This window comes from Tupaia chinensis, unplaced genomic scaffold (assembly GCF_000334495.1).
Source record: "Tupaia chinensis unplaced genomic scaffold, TupChi_1.0 Scaffold149964_2, whole genome shotgun sequence".
Lineage (NCBI taxonomy): Eukaryota > Metazoa > Chordata > Mammalia > Scandentia > Tupaiidae > Tupaia > Tupaia belangeri.
In genome coordinates, this window is record NW_006209806.1 from 1,879,891 (window position 1) to 1,881,004 (window position 1,114).

General features: G+C 58.3%; 1 protein-coding gene across 1 annotated transcript in view; it reads right to left on the reverse strand.

The window, feature by feature from the left end:
- The window catches only part of STAP2 (signal transducing adaptor family member 2), a 30,970-nt gene that overhangs the window by 14,252 nt on the left and 15,604 nt on the right, over positions 1-1,114 (reverse strand). Inside the window, 1 exon segment of the mRNA XM_006171797.3 lies at positions 271-327. Coding sequence (XP_006171859.1) covers positions 271-327 — 57 coding nt within the window.

Below are 1,114 nucleotides of genomic sequence, written 5' to 3' on the forward strand. Positions count from 1 at the left end.
ACAGAGGAGAAGGGATTGTGGCGTGGCCACCCCCACTGGGGGGGGATTTCTCGCTTTCTGTCTCTCTCTCTCTCTCTCTCTCTCTCTGTCTGGCAAGCGCATGCGCCCTATAGCAAAAACCTCTCAAAAGAAAAGAAAATAAATCGTAGCATTCAGGTGATGAAACCGAAGTGGTCTCTGGGCCCCGACTGGCCTGTGGGCCACCAGTTTGAGACCACCGTTCTAAGCCCTGGCGGCTGGCTTGGGAATGAAGCGGGCAACCATGCCTACCTCCACCACCGTCAAGATGAAACCTTTCCACATCTCGCGAGACTCCAGGCTCTCTACCTGAGGAGACAAAGAGAAGTCGGTGTTGGGCTGTCTCCGTGGCACAGTGGCGAGGTTCAAATCCCCGGCCTGGCCAGCCGGAACCATGCAGGGCACATCGTGAGTGCCCAGGATCTGAGGGGCTGGAGGCTGGAGGAAGGGCCTTCTCTCTCCTCTCGCACCCTCATGTGCATGTACGAATGCTCAGTCCTGAAGTCAGGAGCAAGTCTGTGTCGCTGAGCGTCTGCCCACTGTGGCCGCGGGGAAGGGACTGGGGTGCCCGCTGGGGCCGCGGGGAAGGGACTGGGGTGCCCGCTGGGGCCGCGGGGAAGGGACTGGGGGTACTGGTCGTTTTCCCAAGGGCTGTTCTTCTTTTCCTTATATATATTTTTATTATTCATACATGAGATCTCTATACATCTTCTCGACTGAAGAGGCTTCACCCAGCACGGTGTACACCTCAGCCCAGCCCAGGCGAGGCCGCCACCCGCATCCTCCTGACACATAGCCCTTATCCGAGTCCCCATCCCATAGGTACTCACCGACCCCCCAGACTCCCTACACTCTTCCCCTCCCACCTCTTCCCACTTCGTCTCTAGTGTCCCTTACAATTTTCAACACTTTCATGTTCTCGCGGACCAGCAGGTGGGGTCATGGTTACGTCACTGGACTCCCACGTAGCTGACCACAGCTCGAGTCCCGGACCCCGTGGCTTAAACTCACGCTGGGCGCGTGTGTGTGCATGCCCAAGATCCCGAGAGGAGAATGGAGGAGAAGGGATTGCGGCGTGGCCATCCCCCTGGGGGGT